This window comes from Elephas maximus, chromosome 3, assembly GCF_024166365.1.
Source record: "Elephas maximus indicus isolate mEleMax1 chromosome 3, mEleMax1 primary haplotype, whole genome shotgun sequence".
Classification (NCBI taxonomy): Eukaryota; Metazoa; Chordata; class Mammalia; order Proboscidea; family Elephantidae; genus Elephas; species Elephas maximus.
In genome coordinates, this window is record NC_064821.1 from 212,887,997 (window position 1) to 212,910,092 (window position 22,096).

Below are 22,096 nucleotides of genomic sequence, written 5' to 3' on the forward strand. Positions count from 1 at the left end.
CAAACTTAAGAAGAGTAAATTTCAAGGTAACCCCAAAGAAAATTAACAAACCTCCTCATCAAAATAAAGAAGAAAAATATGAAGACTCAGTAAACACAAAATCTATAGTAATGAAAGAAAAGAAAATTCACAACAAAAATAACTCAGCACAGGAAAGAGGAACAAAGAAAATGTCAGCACCACATGACAAAGCACAATAATATGGCAGCAATGAGCTCTTCCCCGACCCAGTGTCGCTGAGTCGATTCCGACTCATAGTGACCCTATCGGACAGAGTAGAACTGCCCCACAGAGTTTCCAAGGAGCTCCTGGCAGATTCAAACTGCCAGCCCTTTGGTTAGCAGCCGTAGCACTTAACCACTATGCCACCAGGGTTTACCTATTGACAATGACACTGAATGTAAGTGGCTTAAATGCACCCATAAAGAGATAGAGTGTGGCAGAATGGATTAAAAAAAAAACAAAAACACAGCCCATCAAGAGACATACCTTAGACACGAAGGCACAAATATATTGAAAGTCAAAGGGTGGAAAAAATTATATCAAACAAACAGTAACCACAAAAGAGCAGGACTGGTAATACTAATCTCAGATAAAACAGACTTAAAGGCTGAATCAACCACAAAAGACAAGGAACAACATTGTATAATGATTAAAGGGACAGTCCTCCAAGAAGACATAAGCCTGATAAATGTCTATGCACCCAATGACAGGGCTCCAAAATACGTAAAACAAACTCTGAAAGCACTGAAAAATTTTGATTGTACCTGCCGCCAAGCTGACTCCAACTCATGGCAACCTCATGCCCAACAGAACAAAATGTTGTCTGGTCCTTCGTCATCCTCAGGATCACCAGTATGTTTCAGTCCATTGTCGTGGCTATTGTGTCAGTCCATTTCACAAGGGTCTCCCATATCCTTTTTGGCCCTCTACTTCAACAAACGTGATGACTTCTAGCAACTGATTGCTCCTGATGATGTATTCAAAGCAAGATGAACAATATAGTCTCTCGTGATTCGTAAGTTTTTCATTGGCTGATTTTTGGAAGTAGTCTGGAAGCTCTGCTGAAACCTGTCCACCATGGGTGACCAGGCTGGTATTTGAAATACCAGTGGCATAGCTTCCAGCATAGCTTCCGACACTCAAGCCACCACAGTAAGACAAACTGACAGATGGGTATTAAATTTAGCTTGTATTAAAAAGAACTATATCCTATAACAAATATCTATATCCTATAACAAATATTCAAGCACTGGGAAACATCAGAAAATCCTATTGGATAATATTTTAATAATGTGACATTCAGACCTTCTAACAAGGTTAATAGCAATACATAGAATCACAAGTCAATATTACCAATTTAAGGACTTACTGTGCTTTCAAAACATGTTATTTCTTGAAACATCATTCATAAAACTTGCATCAAATATACCGTGTGATTAAACTTACTAGTATTTATTAAACTTACAAGAATGACTCACCATTAGCAGCATACGGGGCCATGAGCACACACATACATCATGGCAATAGCTGCAAGCAAGTCTGACTGATTAGGCTGTGATTGCTTCTCTCCTATGCACTCCTGTTCTGGTACCAAAAATGCCACCCTTAGCCTTTCACTTCGAAGAGCACAGGCAGCTCAGTAATTAAGCACTTGGCTGCTAACCAAAAGGTGGGTAGTTTGAACCCACCAGCCACTCTGCAGGAGAAAGATGTGGCAATCTGCTTTCATAAATATTTATAGCCTTGAAAACCCTATGGGGCAATTCTACCCTGTCCTTTAGGGTCACTATGAGTCGGAATCAACTCGTTGACCCCAGATTTAACCTTCTACTTCACATGTCACTGTTTCTTGTGATTCCTTTGACTCAGTAATTATAATGTTTATTAAGTTTAATTTCTCATGAGATGTAATACTTTTTCCCATTTTCCCAATTTCTTAACTGATTTTTCTTGGCATTCAGGATTTAGAAAAGGATTAAAAAAAAAAAAAAAGACTGGGGAAGAATATTTCAGCGGAAACACTACCTAGGACAGGCAACAATCTGGGATATGAGCATTTGGGCAAGCAGTTAGGTCAAATTATTGTGTTCCAAGAGAGAAGGGCAACAACTAAATAAGGTTTTTAACAGCACTTCCTCCTTTTTGAAATAAAGAGCACTTTAAACCTTATGTTAGCTAATGGGTGTTCTACGTGGAATTAAAATCTACTATCTTCCCAGGAAGAACTATTATTTAGGAGTTAATTGCTAGCTGCTTGTTTAGTCTTTCTGTGGCTGTCAGATTATTGCGGAGTGGGGGCCTCATAAACAAGAAGCTTCCTAGCATGTCCTCTGCAGACCAAAAGGACATGTGTTTCCCATTTAAACATTTCATTACCCCAACTGAAAACAAATCAGCTGTGTCTTTGAGTTCTTAAGGGGAGAAGGTTGGGATTTATTCCTGGACAAGCCTGAGGAAAACATTACCCTAATGGATGAAATATGTTTGTACTAAAGACTTCTTAAAAGTGTTGAATTAGTCTTTCCCAACTTGATCTCCTATTCCTTGCAAAGAGAGAAAATGCAAAAAAAAAAAAGTCCACCTGGTTTTAGCCTAGCTTTTTCCTTAATGGAGGAGTAAGGGATAAGCCTTGTTTTGGTTTACAAAAGCATCAAAAGGAATAGTTACTGTCTCTAGAGTTGATTTGCACACCTTCAACAATGTGGTCTAGAAGACCAATTCTCTCTTGGCTGTATACATCAATAGAAACCCACTTCCTGTTTTCTAAAGGCAAATTTCTCCATCAATTCAATTTTTCCCAAGAAGGCTGTCACTGATTTCTCAATGCTCAGTGTGGTCAGAAAGAAAATTGGTTCTGGAAAAAGCATTTGACTTTCTGCGTAGAAAATAACCGTCTCCTCCAGACTGCAAGCCCACTGTGGAGGAACGTTAGCTTATTTTATGTTTTGTACCCTCATGGAGCATAGGAAATAGAAGAGAAATTTTCTTTGGCAGACCTGGGGTACGCTTAGTTTAGCACTTAGACAATTTTTAGAGTCCAAGGTGGGCAGCACAACATGAAGCCACTCCTAAAATTTTGTGTCAGGCTCTCAAGCATAATTAGGAAAATTCATCAACGCTAATGATTTTATTCTGAAATCTACATGATAGGATAGCCCAACAAATAGTATGTTATGTATTTTTCCTTTTTCTTAGTTTAATTTTTGCCATTAAAAAGTTCAGAAACTCAAAGAAATTGAGAGCTGGAAAATACCACAATGTACCCAAAGAATTGCACTGTGCTGGATAACCAGAAGCTGGCATCTTGTTTCTGTTGGAGCCAGGCCACTCAAGCACCAGAAATACATCAGAATCATGTTTTTTGGTTTTTTATTAAGTATTTGATAATTACGCTCATACAGATATTTGATTCAAATTTAGAATGAAATGTAGAAGTCACTTTTCCATCACTTAATTAGGTGCGCCTCCATCTGGAGAGAGTATGATATATAGCTCTTCTTGATTTAAGCTTGCTTCTAGAACCATCTTGAATTTGTGTCTCTTAACAGAGAAAATTTTAACAATCATTAAGCTTCAATTCTGTGATTTTATCTAAATTGTCTTCTGGCTTTATTATTCCATAATCGTGGTATCCTTTTTTTAATTTAAAATTTTTGAGCTAAGTAAGACCCTAAGGTTTTCCTTAGAATTGTCATTCTGTAATGTAGAGTGAGGCTTTGCTGACAAGATAGTTCACATTCATGTGAAATATAAACACATTAGCTCTCTCTGGGAAATAACATTCATTTGTATTTGGTACCAACATTCTCATCTCCATTAAGAGGATGAACTTGAATTTCAGGAAACTTTACTGTAAACACGTACATATATTATTTGCCAAGACAAGTATAAATATAATCAAACATAATGTAATAATTATGATATTATAATTATCGTTACTTCTTTTCAGACTCTAGTCTACATCCTTTAGGTCTTGAGGGTTTTTTGGAATATTATATATTTCAGTTATTTGAACTAACCAAACATAACAAGAGTTTGTTCATTGCTTTCCAGCTGGGCCATTATTAACAACTTTTGTTCCTAGATTCTTTTTTTTTTTAATCCTTTATCCCGGAGCCATTTAGGGAGCTTCTGTTTCTACCACTGCAGATTTTATTGGTCAGGCTCCCGTTTGTTCTTAAAGTTCTACAATCAGGATATTTTTTAAATCAACTTTATTGAAGTACAATTTACATACAATAAAATGTACATATTTTGAGTAAACAATTTAGTGGGCTTTGACAAATATATATAGTCATGTAAGCACCACCTCAGTCAAGATACGGAACTGTTCCATTTCCTCAGAAAGACCCCTCAGGACACTTTGCAGCCATTCCTCTCTGTCTACTCTAGGGGAAGGTCCTTTCTTGTCTCTCCTAGCTTCTGGTAGCCACAGGAGTCTCTTGGCATCTCTTGGCTTGTAGGTGTTGTATGCGGGGTGGCCATGAGTCAGAACCAACTTGATGGCAACTGGCAAAAACAACAGTGATCGTTCTTCTCCCTAATAGTGACTTTTTGCCTTGAAATCTACACATCTGTCATTAGTATGGATACACAAAATTTTTTCCCTAGTATTCATTTTTTTTTATTCATTTTATTTAAATTTTCCCATACTTTTATCTTCAAAATTCTGTGTTCTTTTTCTTTATCTCAACAGCATATTTGCAGCATAATTTTTAATTGTACCTGACCATCAACAATTTATTTGGTGTTGGGGTGAGGTGAGGAAAGAGGTACATGCTTTCCTGGAGAGGGCAAGGCTGAATTAGTATCTAGCGATACAGACAGCAGGGGCATGTGGAGCCTGCCCCAGACATCAATTTCCTGATGCGCAGAGAAGGACAAGTCAGCAGTTGTCCTTGGGCATTCATGGTGACTGCTTTTTTCCTCGCCATTCCCCCAATAGTTATCTTTAAGGAGACCCTTTGAAAACTCACCTGAAATGAGGAGAGGTCAGGTTCGGGGAGCAGGTGGAGTAGAGACTACTGTTTGGGATGATGGAAGTTCTTCATAGATGACCACCATCCCTGATGAGAGGGGCATTTCACAGGAAAGAAATAGCAGGGAGAGGGAATTGAAGTAAACACTTCTATCACTAGTTAACTCTGTGCTCTGCTGCTTTGGGGCTGGGCTCTGGGGTTACTAAGGAGGAAGAAATGTGTCAGAACTCTCTTTAGCTACTGTTCTATAGAATTTCCATTGGGCTGGGAAAGAGCTTTTAAGCTTGAGTGCCACTTTTTACCCAAGCCAAAAGAAAAAGAGAGAGAGAGAGAGAGATTGGCTGGTAACCAGTTCTACTCTGCAACACATGGGGTCGCTATGATTAGAAGTAATCAGGCAGCAGGGAAAACATCTTATGTCTAATTCTGAGAAGAGCAGGACAGTCATACACATTCTATATGTTCTCTCTTTTCTATTCTGCATTCTTTTTCCTCCTATTGCTGCCACACTTTTCTCACCTTTGAATCCCTTCTGCTATAATGCTTTGGAAACCACGGTGGCATAGTGGTTAAGATCTACAGCTGCTAACCAAAAGGTTGGCAGTTTGAATCCACCAGGTGCTGCTTGGAAACTCTATAGGGCAGTTCTACTCTGTCCTACAGGGTCACTATGAGTCAGAATCGACTAGATGTCAATTTTTTTTTAATGATGCTGTACAAAGAGCCTATGCCTCCTGACGTACAGCCCAGTACTCTCTCTGTATCAGATTTTTCCTTGATCATGTGGTAGTAAAAGGAAGCCTACTGTATGATACAGGTCCTATGTTAATTCTTTATGTGTATTGTCTCATTTAATTCTCCCAGTTAACCTATGATGTAGATATGACTTTACAGAAGAAGAAAATGAGACTAGTACAGGGTAAGTAACTTGCCCAAGATGGAACTGAAAATAAGCAGCCAAGCAGGAACTGGAATCAAGGCCTATGCTTTTCCTATTACATCATGCTGTCCCCTGAAACTCCCTCTGTCAAGTTCCCATCAATGTTTGCTATTCTGCAGCAGGACTCCCACACCCACACCCATACTTCTCTTTTGCCCCATTCCATACATCAAACCTAAGTCCTATTCCTTTAAGACCAGGCTGTAGTGATAAAGGCTAGTAGTGACCTCAAGGCATCTAGTGTTTTGCTAAAGCAAAGCCTAGTATTACATAAACACACTGCCCAGCCCACATCTCCCCAGCTGAGGTTGTAAGATATGTGTGCCCCTTCTTTATTCCTACATTAAAATGCTTTGAAATATAACAAACTCAGAGAGAAGTACAGACATTAAGATCATGAACTCTCTGTACTCACCATCCAGCTTTGTCAAATGTTAATATCTCACTATATTTGCTTTTTATCTTTTTTAAGAAATAAATTTGGCCCCCAGACACTCTGTTAACCCAGAACTAAAATCATTCCCGAAGACAGCTCTTCAGACAAAGATTGGACTGGACCATAAAACCTAAAATAATACTCATGAAGAGTGTGCTTCTTAGTTCAAGTAGGTGACGAAGACTGAATGGGTAGCTCCTGTCTGGAGGTGGGATGAGAAGGCAGAAAGGGACAGGAGCTGGTTGAATGGACATGGGAAACCTGGAGTGGAAAGGGGTAGTATGCTGTCACATTACAGGGATTGCAACTAGGGTATATAACGATATGTGTATAAATTTTTGTAGGAGAAATTAACTTCAGCTGTAAACTTACACCTAAAAACAATTAAAAAAATTTTAAAAAAACCAAGCTTATATACACTATTATTACTAGCTGTAAACTTAAATTTTATGTGCATATACCTTTTTTAAAAAGTAAATTGCATTCCCTTCCCATTCCATCCAGAAAAAAAAAAAAAGAAATTATTTCAAACACATTTGAAGCACCAAGCATACCCCTCCCAGCCAATCCCCTTCCTCTCTTCAGAAATGTTTTCTTCTGATACTTTTATGCTGAAATTGATTTTAATTACCAGGCATTTTTAAATATTTTTGCTCTGTGCATATGTTTACAAACAATACATGGATATAGCATATACTTTTAAACTTTACGTAAATAGCGACACGTATCCTTTGGCAACTTGCCTCCCCACCATGTTAGGTTTCTCAAAGGTGTCCAAGTGGATATATGTAGCCATGGTTCATTCATTTTTTATTTCTGAATAGTATTCCATTGTATAAATATATCACAGTTTGTTTATTCTCCCGTTGATGGACAGTTCGTTTGTTTCCAATATTTTGTTATTACAAACCATGAAGCAATGAACATTTCTGTTCATGTCTTCCTGTGCACATGTGTGAGTTTCTCTAGCTGTCCAAGATTGCTAGCCTTATTTTACCTCTGCTTAACTGAGTGACACTAAGCAAATAAATATGTCTCTAAGAAATAGTTTTCAGATGCCTTCAATTTGTAGGTGAGCTGGCTATCTTCGTTTTAGGAATGCTGCCCTTTTATAGCTAGAATAACATTTTGAGATATTTCCCAGGCACATCATTAATTTATTGAAAGTGCTATTTAGTGTATTCATTTACTATAACATTCAATTAATTTTTTTAGGTTGTAAACAAAAGGTCACATGATGTCACAAAATTATACATTATATATTCAAATATCCTGATGTGGAAGAACAATTTCTCCTGATCAATGATAGCAATGAGTCTAAGAGTTATGACAGGGATCCTGAAATACTGAAGGGAAGGAAGGAAGGAAAGGAGGGAGGGAGGGAGGAAGGAAGGAAGGAAAGGAGGCAGTAAGGCAGGAAAGAAGGAAGGAAGGGAGGCAGGGAGGCAGGGAGGGAGGAAGAGAATAAGGAAGGAGGAAAGAAGAAAAAAAAGAGGGAGGTGATATGTAAGTTAGGTCAGGCTAAGCTGCAGTAGCAAATAAGCAGTTGCCCAGGGGCAAATTATCCAATAGGCAAAGTAAGCACGGTGCTTACCTTGCTTACCAGATCATCTGTAGTGAAAAATTTCACATTTTTTTCACCACATCAAAGATTCTGCTTCTAGGTATGGCTGGCATCTGTCTCTCTTCCAACCCCACAGCATCTTCCTACAAAATCAAAGCCTTTTTTCAAATTTACAATCCCTGACAGGGTTGGATGACTCAGTAAAAAAGGTAAGCACTTGTGCTTACTTACTGATCTATAGTGAAAATTTTCACATAAGTTTCTCCATGTGAAATTGTTCAATACAGATGATGTGGCAAGCAAAGTTAGCACCATGTTTACCTTGCCTGCTGGGTAATCCACCCCTGCCAGTTGCTGTTGGGTCAACTCTGATTCATGGCGACCTCAGGTGTGTCAGAGTAGAACTGGACTCCATTGGATATTCAATGGCTGAACTTCAGAATTAGCTCGCCAGACATTTCTTTTGAGGCACTTCTGGGTCAACTTGAACTGCCATCCTTTTCATTAGTTTGCAACACCCAGGGACTCCACAGTAACAAAGAGACCTTGTTATGTCATGCCTCAACAGAATAGAACGTTATTTCACTGTCATATGATGGTTCCACTTCAGTGAGGGTTGCAGCTTAGCTTCCCATGGTCATTTTTCAGGGTTCCAGAATGACGGCTACTTTACTATCTTTAAAGTGTAGTTCCCAAAGTTGATTGGAAGTTGTCATGTCAGTCAGCCAGAAGGAAGAAAGATCAAGGAAGAGTGAAAATGGAAGATATTTTCATTAGCCAGAATTGACATTGGCAAATGCTTCTGCTGACGTTCCATTAGCTAGAAATTAGTGAGGGGCCACATCTAGATGCCAAGGATGCTGGGAAATGAGATCTACCTGTGTGCCCAGAAAGTAGAGTAAATAGACTTTGTTGAAATTCTAGCTCTCTTTTCCACAGGAAAGAGAAAAGGATTTGGTATATTTTTAATTGAAGTATTTGCAACAAATATTTGCCAACATTGGTAAGAAGTAGTTATAATCAATTGATCTGGAAAACAATCTACAATCAAAAGCTTCCTCTCTTCTTCTTGCTCTGGAGGACCAAGCTTTGATTTTTGTCTCCTTACATTTCATTTCCTCCTCCTTCTTCTGGTTACAACAGGTCACCATTACTCAATGCACACGGTTTTGGTGAGGTTGTCCCTGGCAAAAGAGCATAGGGTCTTGTGTTAGCCTGGGACCTCCCACCCCCTCACCCACCACCAAAAAAAAACAGCAGAGTCTGAGGTAAAGGCTGGCATGCAGGTAGTTTATTTGGAAAATGATCCCAGGGAGCAGGAATGAGGGACCAAGGAATGGAATAGTTAAAAAGGAAAAACACATGATGCATTATCAAGGTGGCCAGCATCACTGTGAAGGCTGGTGCTAAATAATTATCCGCCTGTAGATGCAAGTGGGGAGCATTTATCCATTGCTTCAGTTGAGATTCTGTCTGCAAGGCTGGTCAAAATATCCTGGGGGCTGTCCAGTGTAGTAGTGACTGGAGCTGGAGGTGGGACAAGAGGAGTTGCATTGGTGCTCAAGCAATATCTGATAGAAGCAGGCACCCAGGTCTGGCTACTCAGGACACCTCCACCCCAGGGCACAGTGACTGGTTCATGGGTGGGCACAAACCAAGTCAGGCCAATACAGTCCCCTCAGATCTTTCTCCCAGAAGTTGAATGGGTACACATCTGTATCTGCCAGTTGTCATTTTCCCTACTACATAGAAAAACCTTACCTGCAGAGGTGAATCCTGGTAAGATGAGATCTCAGCTCCAGTACCTGAGGTTCTCAGAGTTACCCTGATTTCTGTAGCTTTTCCTTTCATTATATGACCTAACTTTTACCCCTATATTAAATTTCCTAATCAAATCACCATAACTTAATCTGAGTTGTGTTTTTGCCGCTTGAAACTAAAGCAAGGTACCTGAAAATATAGATTTTGATAGGTGAAAATGGAGTGTTATTAATTATAGGCCTTAAAATCTAGAACTATATGACTTAAGATAGTTTGGGGAGCAGAGAATAACCCAACCCAAAGCCAGCTTGCCAAGACTCCTAAGGTCATACAATAGCAAACTCTGCCCAACTGCAAAAGGATTTTCCCTTTTTTAAGCAAAGTAAGAAGTTTGAAACATAGCAGGGTATGAGAGGAGCTAGAGAAATGACTGGAAGTCTCCTTTCTCAATCCCTTCCAAACCTCTCCTTCTTCTCCCACTTCCTCACAGGCCTGCATCACATAATAAATACTACGGCTGCTAATCAAAAGTTCGGCCATTCAAATCCATCAGTTGCTCCTTGGAAACCATATCGGGCAGTTCTACTCTGCCCTATAGTGTCACTATGAGTCAGAATCAATTCAACAGCAATGAATTTTTGCACTGTAAATAACAATCTACTGGAATGTTGTCTGAGAGTAGATGATAGGTTACTGCATCACCCTGTCCCAAGGCAGAAGACTCAACAAGGCTTCTGGCGTTGGTTACTAGCTAATGGAGTCTCCACAAATTAAATCAAAATGCAGCTAAGCTAGGTCTTAAAGGAGATGTATGTCACTCCTCCACTGGGATGTTAGAGCAATGCAGCTTTCAAAAGCCCTCCCCCGACCTGGCCATGGAGGACAACGGTGGAAGGGGATTCTGCCAATGGGCACGAGAGGTGGCAGCCAGATCTACTGGCCAAGCAACTAATTTTATTGCCAAGGAAATGAGTCCTCAACACTTCTGGTGTCGAATGCTACAGACTAGTGACCAGTATATATAATTTTCCCTTCTTATTTCCCCAAATGAGAATTTTTATTGTGGTCAGCCTCTCTTCTCCCTTCCCATTCCCATTGCTGTTGAGTTAATTCTGACTCACGGTGACATCCACTAGAGATGGTTAAAATGATCACTTAGCTATAGACTGTACAATTCTACTGATCTGACTGAAAAGTACATGTGCCTCTAAGTTTCTAAATCAGTACTTTATGGAGTAAGTAAATATGTTTTCAGCATCATGTTAGGCAAAGGCATTTTTGAAATTGTATGAATGGGAAGAAGGTGGTGTTTGTGTGTGCTGAGGAGCCAAGCATGGAATGCACTGGACAGGTATTGTTTTCTGTCAGTCCATTATCTCTTCCCTTCTGGTAATAGTATTTCTCCCTCTTGTAGGAGGCTGTCCCTGCTCCACAACCGTTTCCACATGGTACTAGTGAACTGTCAGGTTATTCCACATGAAGCAGTCTGGCCAATCAGAGCACTCTATCCCCCTGACCACAGTGACCCATTCAGGGATGGCCATATAACCTGAACCAGGCCACTCAGAATCCTTCCTTTGGATCTTTCTGCTTAGAGTCAGCATGGAAGATCCCTTGCCTTTGGAAGCATGTGTATCTAAAGCTGCTACTAGTAGTGTTTTCCATGACAAAGTATGAATAATATTGCAAAGAATGAGAATTACAGAACACTTAATTGTGCTCATGTGGAACATATACACAGACCAAGAGGCAGTCATTCAAACAGATCAAGGGGATATCACGTGGTTTAAAATCAGGAAAGGTGTGCTTCAGGGTTGTGTCCTTTTACCATATTTATTCAATCTATATGCTGAGCAGATAATCCAAGAAGCTGGACTCTATGAAGAAGAATGTGGTATCAGGATTGGTAGAAGGCTCATTAACAACCTGCACTATGTAGATGACACAACTTGCTGAAAGTGAAGTGGATTCAAAGTACTTACTGATGAAGATCGAAGACTACAACCTTCAGTATGGATTACACTTCAACATAAAAAAAAAAACAACCCACTGCTGTCGAGTTGATTCCGACTCATAGCAACCCTAAAGAACAGAGTAGAACTGCCCCATAGAGTTTCCAAGAAGTGCCTGGTGGATTTGAACTGCCGACCTCTTGGCCAGCAGCCATAGCACTTAACCACTACGCTACCAGGGTTTCCGCTTCAACATAAAGAAAAGAAAAATCTTCACAACTAGACCAATAAGCAACATCACAATAAATGGAGAAAAGATTGAAGTTGTCAAGGATTTCATTTTACTTGGATCCACAATCAATGCCCATGGAAGCAGCCAGTCAAAAAATCAAATGATGCATTCCACTGGTCAAATCTGCTGCAAAAGAACTTTAAAAATGTTAAAAAGTAAAGATGTCACCCTGAAGACTAAGGTGTGCCTGACCCAAGCCATGGTGTTTTCAATCACCTCATATACATGGGAAAGTTGGATGAAGACTAAGGAATACTGAAGAATTGATGACTTTAAATTATGGTGTTGGCAAAGAATATTGACTATACCATGCAGTGCCAGAAGAACGAACAAGTCTGTCTTGAAAGAAGTACAGCCAGAGTGCTCCTTGGAAGCAAGGATGGCGAGACTTTGTCTCACGTACTTTGGACGTTTTATCAGGAGGGACCAGTCCCTGGAGAAGGACATCATGCTTCATAAGATAGGGGGTCAGCATAAAAGAGGAAGACCCTTAACAAGGCGGATTGACACAGTGGCTGCAACAATGGGCTCAAAGATGGCACCAATTGTGAGGATGGTACAGTACCCGGCAGTGTTTCATTCTGTTGTACATAGGGTCGCCATGAATTGAAATCAACTCGATGGCACTCAACAAGAACAACAGCTCAAAATCTGATCAGCTGGAACAAACTTAGATAAGCAGAGAAAGTAAGAGGCAAATCCCCCGTCCCCCCCAAAAAAACAAACCCACTGCAGTCAAGTCAATTCTGATTCATAGCGATCCTATAGGACAGAGTAGAACTGCCCCATTGGGTTTCCAAGTCTGTAAGTATTTTTCAAAAGCAGACTGCCACATTCTTCTACCTTGTAGAGGCTGGTGGGTTCAAACCACCAACCTTTTGGTTAGCAGCCAGCACTTAACCTCTGAGCCACCAGGGCTCCTTAGGAAGCAAAAAACAGGTGAAAAAAGAGACTTCTTGACGGTTGAGGCCTCCTCGTCAAGCCCCACACCCAGGGTAAGAGTGCGAATGAAGGTCCACGTATTTATGCCCATGTATTTACATATAAATCAAGCTAACGAATGTTACACAAATTATGTTCTTAACAAATATTCAGAATGACCTAAAAAGCCCGGTTTAAATTTAGAGCCCTCAGACTATTCGGAGTTCCTTTCCAGATCTTGGCACTGTGGGGAGGGTTGGGCCCTAGCCCTCAGGCCCCAGCCTGCAAACTTCCCTTCTAACCCCAGTTCCATCCTGCACAAAAGTAAACACACATCTGTCTCTGACAACTCCAGCGCGCACATTCAAGGTCCATCCACACAAGCCCACTCCCACAAACAGCAGCCCCTTGGCCTCTCCTCAAAAGTATGAACAAGGGGAAAGTGGTATAGGTATGCGTGGTATAGTATGAACCCTGAAAGTGGGTCTGGGCTCATTTGGGAAGGGGATCCTGAATCCCAAGTGCCTGGAGTGTGGTCTAGAACAGAGGGAGAAAGGGAAGGGGGGCAGGCACTTATCTATATCATAACTTGCCAAAGTTAGTCTTCTTCCTCTAACACTCTAGTAAACTGCACTCTTGAAAGTCCAGTGGCTTTTTCTTGATCCCCAGTTGGCTGGTCTACTCTACAGTATTTGAGTATATTAAACATTCCCTTCTTTTTGAAAACTTCTCTTTTCTTAACTGCTGGGATAAAAAACAAGCATGATTTTCCTCCAAACTTTCCAGACAGCTCTTTTTAAATTGCCTCTTATAGCCCTGTCCCAAACTGTAGATGTTCTTCAAGGTCCAATCTTCCTCCCTGGACTGAAACTATTTCCAAAAGCCATTTATCAAAATTATTATTTTGAGTCACAATGACACTTTCATTTCAAAGAACAAACTCATTCTTATAGACCTTAAGGTGTTACCTCCTTAAAGATTAATCCCAGATTTATATAAGTGGCCCCTGACTTTACCATGGTCCCATTCTGATGACTCTCTTGTTAAGTGGGTTCTGATGTAAGTTGAGTTATCTCTTTTTTTTCCTCATTATTATTGCCTTCTATTATCAGTATCTTTATAAATCTGATCTTTATTTGTCTTTGGGGGTTGGAAATAGTGCTTATAAACTTACAGATATGATGACATCAGTAAATTAGACATTGCAACATTATATGTAGTACATATTACTAACAATAAGGTGCAAAAAAAAGGACCACCATAAGAGCCAAACCCATTGCCATGGAATCAATTACGACTCATAGCAACCCTACAGGACAGAGTAGAACTGCCCTATAGGGTTTCCAAGGAGCCACTGGTGGATTTGAACTGCTGACTTTTTGGTTGGCAGCTGAGCTTTTAACCACCACACCACCAGGGCTAGTATCTTGAATGCATCGTAAGTTGAGGTTTGAGTGTATCTTCAGTCTTGATCTCGGTACTAAACCTAACTTTCATATCTTCATGCACTGAACATTTATATTTGAGTTTTCAAATTCAATACTACATCTAAATTGAACTGAAACGATCTTCTCCTGAATTGAGGTTACTCCCTTGGTTTTTTGTTTGTTTGGTTGGTTTTTTGTTTGGCTGGTTTGTCAGTTTTTGTTCATTTTGTCCATGATTTTTTCTCTCAGTCTTCAAGTTTCAAAAGTGTTATCTTTGATTCTGTTTACCATGAAATTCTATCACTTTCTCCCCTTGCAAGATGTTTCCTATTCATCCTTTCTTTATTGGTTCTCATTGCAACAAGCTCAATATGATCTCCTGCTTCCAGCTCTTGTTCTGCTCCAGTTTATCTTCATTCTCTTACCAAAATAATCCTGCTGAAGTAGCATTTTTTGAGTGGCATTATTATTATTGTTATTTTCCCGGCTTGAAAACCATCAGTGGATTTCTATGGCCTGAGGAAAAGTCCAAATTCCTTTATCTGATACTTAGGGCCTTGCAAGAGGAAGGCTCATGAATCTCTAATCTTTTCTTCCACTCTGCTTCAAGATAAACTCTCCATCCTGTCCAGGACCCTTCTGCCACAGTTCCTGAAGACAGATTTCTCTTCCCTGTATCCACCAACTCTTCACCAAATCCTTGCTGGTGAGACTCGAGTCCCGGCTCCTCCATGAAATCCTCTCCCTTTCCAGAGTGCAGTGTATTCTTTCTTCCTCTTCTGAATTCCTTCTGCCTGCTCTGTTTGTTTGACACTTGAATTAATTCATTGTCTTAAACTGAATTTGTTCATGCTACACTTGCCTTTTAAAGCAGATTTTAACTTGTGTAGAAACAGAACCCTTGTCTCACAATTTGTTTTATCTGTTTTCCCCATTACCACACACCCAACAATATACTCAATTAAAAAAAAAACTCAATAGGTGCCTAAAAAAAACTTAGTTTGCTACTTCTTTGTTTTAAAATTAAAGGCTGTGCTTTATGTGAATTATTTTTTGTTTTATGGTACCTGGTATTGTGGATGCTAAAGATGTTGGTAAATATCTGCTAAACTCTTTCATGAAATTCCATTCCACACTTACCCATTATACTAATAAATGTTCCCTCTTTTTTCCCACAATTAGATTTGCTTTTGAATAACAAGTTATTTTTCTCTTTTATAGAACATGTCAGACTCTGGGGAAAAAAAAAAACCACTCATGTTTTCACACTTTTCTGAATGTCGTCTCAGATCCTAGCAGATCTGTGTTTTCAAAATTCAGAAAGAGAAGAATCAACACTCAAATATATAACAGAAGACATAGTAGTATCCTTCTTTCTTTTTATTGAAAAGGAATAATTTCTATTCTAGCGCAAATAATGTATATTTTACATCATAAAGCAAGATATAATTTACATATTACATTTCTTATGAGATCTTTATACCCTAAATGTCATTCCCTTTTTTATTCCCTCATCTTTTTTGGTTTGATTGAAACTGCCAAGTACCTTAGGAATCAGCGTCTTGTTGGGGAAGGATTAGGAACGCAGAGAGATTGTTTGCATGTATTCACCTGTTCTCCATATATCGGTGATGGTGAGGAGCAGGGACGTACCTTGAACTTCATGGCCCTGAGGACCTCCTCGACATCTGGTTTAGGGGCCAGAAGACTACTCCTCCAAATCATGTATAAAAATTTGTATCATTAAAAAAATAATAAACAGAAATGAGTGCTTGCACCGCATGTATGTTTCTTGATCAAGTGCTTAGATAATAGAAGCCTGGGGTATGGGATCGCTAGCAATGGAAGCTCCTATGGCTGACCAGTACTGGCTATGCTATGTATGATGCTCCCAGATACCGCCTGGCCAAGCATTGGCCAGTGTCACCTAGCATTTGGGTTATGATGGTTCAGGCTCTTTCTGTTCTCCACTGAAAACGAATGTCAAGATACAAATGTTAAGTGATTTTGTTTCATGTGACCCACTATCTCTCCACCTCCTCTCAGATAGTCTCCCTTCTCCATGTATAATTTCAGTTCCCTGCACTGTAATCCCAGCCCTCTTTTCACAGTTCTCCCCAAGCTCCAAGTCCTACAAATCTACTAATTTCTTGGATTGCACTCACTTCACAAATCAAAGAACGTTTCAGTCTGTTAGGATACACTACTGGCTGGAATTTGATAATCCGCAGTGGCCAGTAAGATAAAAGAATGAGTGTTCAGGAAGTGTTCAGCCAACCTGCATGATCCATTCAGTGAGAAATGTTTTCAAAGTGGGTTAAAAGAAGGAGGAATCAGTTGATGAAATCATCAGATGGGCTTCCTTCTTGTTGTTCTCAGAAGTACTTCTGTAACATTTAGAATACATTTTCAGATTGGTGGCCGTTAGATTTAAAAATACCATTTGTTCAGTCTGATATGCCAAGGGAAATACAAGTTTGCACTGAAAGTGTACCTTAAAACCAAAATTCCTTGCCTGCCGCTCACAATACAAAGTTAGCACATTTGGCCAGAGTCAGAGTAAAGCTTTTTAATCACTAATAATTAAAATTATTAGCACCAAGCTGGTCAGACGAGAATATAAGTGAAAAAAAAAAATGTTTGTTGCATGTGGCTTAAATTACTCTTTGGTCAAATGAAGTGATGTTTGAGAGATCTGGAAATATAAATCTATTTTTCATTTCCAAGTACAAGGTTTTAACTATTTACAGCAAGGTAGCAATTCCTTGCCAGAAAACAAGGCTACCAGGTACCGTATCATTCTGCTAATATTCTACACTGTTACCACCCCTTCCCTCCCATGGCTACAAAGTGCTGGACTTACAGGACATACAGGAAAGAAGGAAGGAGCAAATGAATAGAGCCTCACAACACCCCTGTGAGGTAGGTAAGTATTGTTAAACCCATTTTACAGACAGGCAAACTGAGGCACAGCATGGTAATGCAGTTTGGTCAAGTCCACTTGGGAAGTTTCAAAAGCCCGGCTGGGAACAGAGAGAAAGAAACAAAGAACGATCAGTCCTGGCTCCCAGCCCTAGACACTAAACTATTTCAAAATGTTAAAAAAAAAAAAAAAAAGCCCACAATGGCCTTTTAAATATTTGGAATTTAGACAAACCTTTAAGTATTCCACTTAAACATGTGTCTTTCAATTTCCTGTTGAATGGAGAAAAGGCAAATGGCTAAACGGCTTTCCCTTCTCTCTAAGTGCAATCCCCATGCAATCCCCATGGTAGATGGAAGCATACCATCGTTCCACTGGAGCTTGGGCTCCAAACGAAAGGACTTTTTTTTTTTTTTTTTTTTGATAGCCTCAAATGCTTTCTAATTCATCTAAAGCCATAATGTGAAGATGAGGCCTGTTGTCAAAGAGCTGACCTATCAACTCCTTATGGCCTTAATGAGAATTTTGCGTAGACAAAGAAAAGAAGCAGGGTTCCAAATTAATAAGTCTCATCACTGTGGAAATAAGGACAGCAGTAATAGTGTGGAATTTGCTTTCTGTAGTGTTTGAGAAACTGTAAACTCAAGCTTGAAAGAATATTTTATATATATATAAAATATATAAATATATACAGTATATATATAAGTGTGCATATGACTAGTCTTTACCCAGGGCACCAAAGACACGTAGACAATGCCCTTCTCAGCCCAGTCTTTGTTTCCCTAGAGAAATTTATCTTTATCCCATCCAATAGACTGTGACCACAAATCATTCAAAAGCAACGAATATTTTAAAACTTACAACGGTTGACTGGATGGGGTGAGGGATGGTGGTGATGATGATATTTTAATCTACAGCTTAGAATTTAAATCTAGAGCTTATACCTAGAGCCTAGATCTATAGCTTGGAGTTTAGAATCAGCCAGACACAGCCAATCACATTGGACCAGATAGGCCAGTGACCAGATATTCTACACAATTTTTTTTTTTTTTTTTCCCCAGCAGCTGATTCAAAAACCTTACCATGACCAACAGAGATGGAGACAATGAGAAAGGGAATCATGTCTGGCACAGATTTTTCAGAAAGACTTTGGATTTTCAAAAGCTCCTAGAGCTTGTATGACGAGAATTGGGAAGAAAGACAGGGGAAGCCACTGAGGTTCAAACAGGCCCACGAGTAGACTATAGGCACTTATTCTGAGTATATATATATATATGGCATCTTTGGTTGCTGTGGGTTTTTTTTTTTTAATCTCATACAACCAAGGGGGTGGGTGGGCTGGACCTAACTGAAAAAGCTTGGAGAATATTAAGCAAAGCATGAATGGAAGGAAAACAAAATAAACACACAGAGAAACAAGTGGTGGCGGTATCCCAGAGGGAGGAGGAACATTTGTTAACTAATTTTCGTTTTGCTCCTCTCCTGCTTTTCTCTGCCATGGTCCCAATATTTTAGTTCTGTTTTTTGTTTGTTTTTTCCCAGCAGATGAAGAAATGACAGAGCAGGATAGGTGTCTTATGGTTTTTGATTTCTTCTTAGGCCTGTTTTTTGGTTTTTGTTTTTTTGGTTTTTGTTTATTTTTCCTCAGTTGACTGTTGGCACCTGGTTCCTCTGTAAACTATATTCCTTGGCCTTCAGTCTCAGGTTGGCAATGCTGTTGGCCATGTTGAGGCCCTGTGCAGGGCTATTGTTGGCACATGTGGCAGAATAAGTAGCCATGGCGCTGTAGGGACAAAGGAGAGAGCAGGGAGAAGAACAGGCATTAGTTTCACAAAGCGGAAGTCTGTGGCCCACGATGGAGGCAGGGTCAGGATGGGGCAGGTGGCTTGGACTAGATGTTTCTTTCTCTTTGCTCCCTTTTGGCCCAGCGCTCCATCAGTCTAAGGCACTTGGAGAAGTGCAGCAGTGTTGTAATGGGCTGGGGAAAATGATGGGGGATGGAACCAGGACAGGGAAGGTATTTGCTGTGCTGGACACAGTGAGTAATGATTTATTTCTGAGGTGAAAAGAAATCTGCTTATGTGGAGTAGCAGGTGCTTCATCAGCTGACTAATGGAGTTTCATCTCTCTTCCTGCCTACATGGCCAGCCTGTTGGCACAATGAAGAAGAGGAGTAGGCATCTGAAGATAAATGAAAGAGAATTTTGCCTTCCTCACTCTTACTCATCATTTCTAGGTAGCTGGCCTTCATTCTAACACATTTGAGAGAATCAATAAATACCATATTAAATAGCATGCTTGGAGAACCAGCTAAACAACCCAAGAAAACTTCTCTGTGATTCTTGACTCATGTGGTTGATAGTGCCGAGTATGGCTGAATTAAGATAGTCCCATCCCGACGGCCCTGACTCTATAACCTCTCTTCAAAAGTACTTGTATCTCATGCTGCCTTTTGGGTAAGTTATTTTAAATCTCCTAAATAAACTAACAAAAGCTGCAGTTTCAGGATTCCCGGCCTCACAGGTAATTGCTTCTCACCATCTTTATTGCTTAGAAAAACCTGAAGTTGTTTTTCATTGTCAGAGATTGTAATTAAGACCTAGAAACACCGCTTGCAGAAATTTGTAATTGGCGGTTTTCTGCTAGTTGCATCTAAACATTTGTTTTAAATGAGAAAGAAAAAAAAATTTTTTTTTAGACTTGGATGCAAATTATCCATTACTTATACCAGATGGTTGAAAAGGGATTCATTTTAATGAAATGAAAATGTTTTCTAATTATTTCTTAAAACCAGAAAACCAAACCCACTGCCATTGAGTCGATTCTGACTCATAGTGACCCTATAGAACAGAGTAGAACTGCCCCATAGAGTTCCCAAGGAGCACCTGGCAGACTCAAACTGCTGAACTCTTGGTTAGCAGCCATAGCACTTAACCACTATGCCACCAGGGTTTCCAATTGTTTCTTAAGCTTAGCAAAATCTCTTTCAATTGCAGGGCTGGAATGAGATAGATTTATAAATGGACTAGCACGTGCTTTTCCTTTGCCTGCATTCCAGTGGAATTCTGTCAGCCACACAGGAGTTTGTGGTTCTGAGGATCAGGTGACAAGACCAGGGAAAGAGAAAAAATAAAGCTACTCTACAAATATACAGAATATATCATTAATGCTTATTTGGAACACCACATAGTCAAGACTTCACAGTCAAGACCATGGTCAAAACTCACAATAGTCCATTTCTGCTCAGCTACTAGCAATTAACACAAAATTAAAAAATATATAGTCCTTATCACTAGGTCTTTCCAGAAAAACACATCCTTAATTCAAAATCCTTATAACACTGATACGTGTGTGTGTGTGCATGTAATAAAGAAAGACTTAGAAGGTTACAAAAAGAATCCTAATTTCTTCTATTTCATCTTTGCTTGCTCCACTCATTCGTCATGTCTAGTAGATGATCTTCACCCTCTAGACAACGTAGGTTCTCCTATAACATCTTGTACTTTTCATTTCAGCACTTATTTCATTGTTGATTACTGATAATTTGTTTAATATTTATCTCTTTCCTCAACTATAAACTCCATAAATCAGAGACCACGTCTGCCTTGTTCTCCATTATAGCCTCAGGTAACTCTAACACCATACCTGGCACGTATTTGGTGTCCAAGAAGGTGTCTAATGAATAAATAAATGAGAAATGTCTAGATAGATTATGATTACACTGGGTCCTGCTCAATGTCATCAATCTCTTCCATTCTGAGTAATGATTTCTAAAAAAACAAAATCATCAACATGCTTCAGAGCTACTGCTTATTAAACTTGCTGTTTTAATACAAAAAGCAAAATCAGGAGGGAAATGACTAAAGTAGGGGCCGATGATCCCATATTCTTGGATCGATCAAAAAATATCTTTTCACAATAAAGGGTGTACAAATATCAGTACAGGCTAGACTTTATTATAGAATAGACTATTACTTCTACCACTCTCTACCAAAGGACAGAAGCAGAGGAGTCCCCAGTTAAGGTAGGTTTCAATTAAGATGGGTCAAGTTTTTCACCATGTACCAAGAAAGGTCATTTATTTTCAAAACCTGTATACATATCATCATTTAATTCCTATATGAGTTACATGCTTCCATTTGAGACCTTACCAGGAATGTATACAAATTCATAAAACCTATACTCCAGAAGTTTCTAGGATATACCAAGGACCCAAAGATCAAGGTAGCTAAGAAAAGAGACAACTGGATTTGGGAAATGTATCTAGTTATGGGTTATGATGACATCAATCAAATCAACCTTTCTTAACTAGGCTTCTGTGAGAGAATTAAGGCCCAAAGATAGTACATGATTTGTACCATTTTAAATACACAGGAAAGAAGCCTGAAATGCAAGTTATCTGTATTATTTGCAAAGTACTGAGAATACACTTGAATGGCTCTGAAAACTTCATGCAAAAGCATAAAATGAAAAACTCTCTGATGGTAAATTACAGATTATCATGGAGTATTGTACTTTTAAGTACTTGGACTAATTTTCTGAGGGATATTTTTTCTATCCTTTGAGTTTTGCTCCCCACCCCCCCCCCAATTGGATTCAAAATCCCTTCTTAAATGAGTAAGGGTTCGGTCCATTTCCTTAACAGGCAAAGGGAATCAGAACCTTGGAGGATCATGCTGGTGTACTGAAGATGCCATTAGTGTCTTCTCAAAATGTCTGCTGTAGTAGAGATTTCACTGCTACCTATTATATAACCATTTTTGTCATCTGATATTTTAGTCTGAGGACTCAGCATGGTAACTCATTTCTTGGAAATAGTGAGGCTCTCTCTCTTCATAATGCAGGCCGAATAGTAACATCCAAATCCATGAGCTGAATGTTGACCCACTTTCTATCTC

At 39.4% G+C, this 22,096-nt stretch overlaps 1 protein-coding gene across 5 annotated transcripts in view; it reads right to left on the reverse strand.

Annotated features, from left to right (window-relative positions):
* Positions 1 to 9,251: 9,251 nt before the first annotated feature.
* PRRX1 (paired related homeobox 1) overlaps positions 9,252 to 22,096 on the reverse strand; it is an 85,501-nt gene continuing 72,656 nt past the window's right edge. For 2 of the 5 annotated variants that reach the window (XM_049881256.1, XM_049881257.1), the window contains exon 4: positions 15,634 to 18,981. In XM_049881256.1, coding sequence (XP_049737213.1) covers positions 18,843 to 18,981 — 139 coding nt within the window. In that variant the 3' untranslated portion in view covers positions 15,634 to 18,842. Of the gene's footprint in view, positions 9,450 to 15,633; positions 18,982 to 22,096 lie in introns of those variants that run through there. The other 3 variants (XM_049881260.1, XM_049881261.1, XM_049881259.1) reach the window with 2 other exon arrangements.